The sequence below is a fragment of the Monopterus albus genome, unplaced genomic scaffold (assembly GCF_001952655.1).
Source record: "Monopterus albus unplaced genomic scaffold, M_albus_1.0 scaffold24.1, whole genome shotgun sequence".
NCBI lineage: Eukaryota > Metazoa > Chordata > Actinopteri > Synbranchiformes > Synbranchidae > Monopterus > Monopterus albus.
In genome coordinates this window covers 1,712,161-1,713,960 of record NW_018127904.1, presented here as the reverse complement: position 1 = coordinate 1,713,960, position 1,800 = coordinate 1,712,161, and the positions used below count along the sequence as shown (strand labels likewise).

General features: G+C 43.2%; 1 protein-coding gene across 7 annotated transcripts in view; it reads left to right on the top strand.

Annotated features, from left to right (window-relative positions):
* LOC109957131 (protein FAM126B-like) overlaps positions 1 to 1,424 on the top strand; it is a 36,910-nt gene extending 35,486 nt beyond the window's left edge. For 6 of the 7 annotated variants that reach the window (XM_020594772.1, XM_020594770.1, XM_020594771.1 and 3 more), the window contains one exon: positions 261 to 1,065. In XM_020594772.1, the coding sequence (XP_020450428.1) occupies positions 261 to 970 (710 nt within the window). In that variant the 3' untranslated portion in view covers positions 971 to 1,065. Of the gene's footprint in view, positions 1 to 260 lie in introns of all 7 variants that reach the window. The other variant, XM_020594776.1, reaches the window with a different exon arrangement.
* The last annotated feature ends 376 nt before the right edge of the window (positions 1,425 to 1,800 follow it).

The window sequence follows — 1,800 nt, the reverse complement described above, 5'->3', positions numbered from 1 at the left end:
AAATTCTGTGTTTTTCTGTCAATATGGGGTGCTGTGTGTACATTAATGAGGAAAAAAATGAACTTAAATGATTTTAGCATATGGCTGCAATATAACAAAGAGGGAAAAATTTAAGGGGGTCTGAATACTTTCCGTACCCACTGTATATATGTTTAATCTAGTGTACGGTTCAACTGACAAAACTACGGTGAGGCTCAAACTGGTTGAGGCTTGCTGCCACTAAAGAAACACATTTCCCCATTTGTGTTGTTGACTCCCAGATTGTTTTGACTACTCAAGCGATGCAGAGTTGAGCCTCACCGTCAGTCCTCCTAGCCTCGCCCAGCACCACAACCACCATACTCCCTGGGACGCAGCAGCCAAAGAGGAGAGAGGAGGGCAGGCTCACAGCCACAGCAGCAGCAGCATCATTCCCCCCACTACACTTGAGGGTAGGGGACAGGGGCGGACACTCAGAGCAGAGAGGATCTCAGGAGGAGGTGCTCCTTCAGTCTGTATCCTCCTAAACCACCTCCTCCCCTTCCTTGGCTTGAGGGGGTTAACTCTGCTGTTCCCAAATTTGGCTGCCTCTTCACTTCCCCAGAGTATACTAACTCATCCAGTCTATACCACCCTCAGCCAACAACCCCTCTACTGCCAGACTCTTGCTAGTGTTTTTTTTACATCTCATCCAAGAATGGAAGCGTCGCCTATTCTGGGTTTGAAGGAAGGGTGGCTTGTGGCCATTTTGCATGGGCCTGTCATCATGCCGTTTCCTCTGTTGTACTGTAGGTCGCTGCCCTTGTCACTCACTGAGCATGCGCACTGCCCAGCCTGCAGCTTGACCTTTTTCTCTTTCTCAATTCTCTTGTTTCTGTATTGCCCCTCTGTGTTTGACAGCAACGTGAGTTTTGGTGCATCCATCTGCTGCTGCCATTATGTAGAAAGAAGCCTTCATTTTGTTTTTTTATCCCAACAGCTAATTTTGTGAGCTGCCATCTTACATTTTGTTTTCATAGCTCGGTGAGTAGGAATGAGCCCTTGGTCATGCATGGGCGCGCTACAGCGAGTTGTGATCATTTCTGCTAAAACATTTGAACACTAACACTTAAAATGAGAAGGCCACATGTACAGACTGAATATTGTCAACAAATTCTTTGGACAGCAAACACTGTTCTACTGCATGGGACCTTAGGTCTGTATGGCCCATTTTGTCTTGTTGTGTGTTCATTTCCATGTGCGGTCTTGAAACATCACTCACATCCTTTTGAAAAGACTGAAGATGAGCTCAGTTCCTGGCTTCACGGTCAGTGCTTTGTCCGACTGCCATTCCCCCTTCTCATGACCTTTCGTTAAACTCTGAGGTGAAGGAAACTTCATAGTTATTTCATCAGACATCAGATAGAATTCTACCATTAAGTTAAGAGAGAGAGGTTGGGACTGCCTCGCAGTGGTATTACAAATGGCCATACTGGTGATTTTGCATGTTTAAGCCCATTAAGTAGAAATTACATTTACCTTGCATCACAACCACTTTTCATAGTATAACAAGTATTTTTCTCCTTTCTACTGTGTAGTTGCTCAGATCCAAGTTGCACTTTCTCTCGTTTTTAATACAAAACTCAAATCACACTAGTCACATGGTCCATACAGGTATGTGCCAAAAAATTTGAATATCGAGGGAAAGTTCATTTATTTCAATAATTTGTTTCAAAAAGTGAAACTTGTATTTTATATTAGTTCACTACACACAAAGTGAAATATTTCAAGCCTTTATTTGTTTCAATTTTGATGATTATGGATTAAAGACAAAAAAAACCC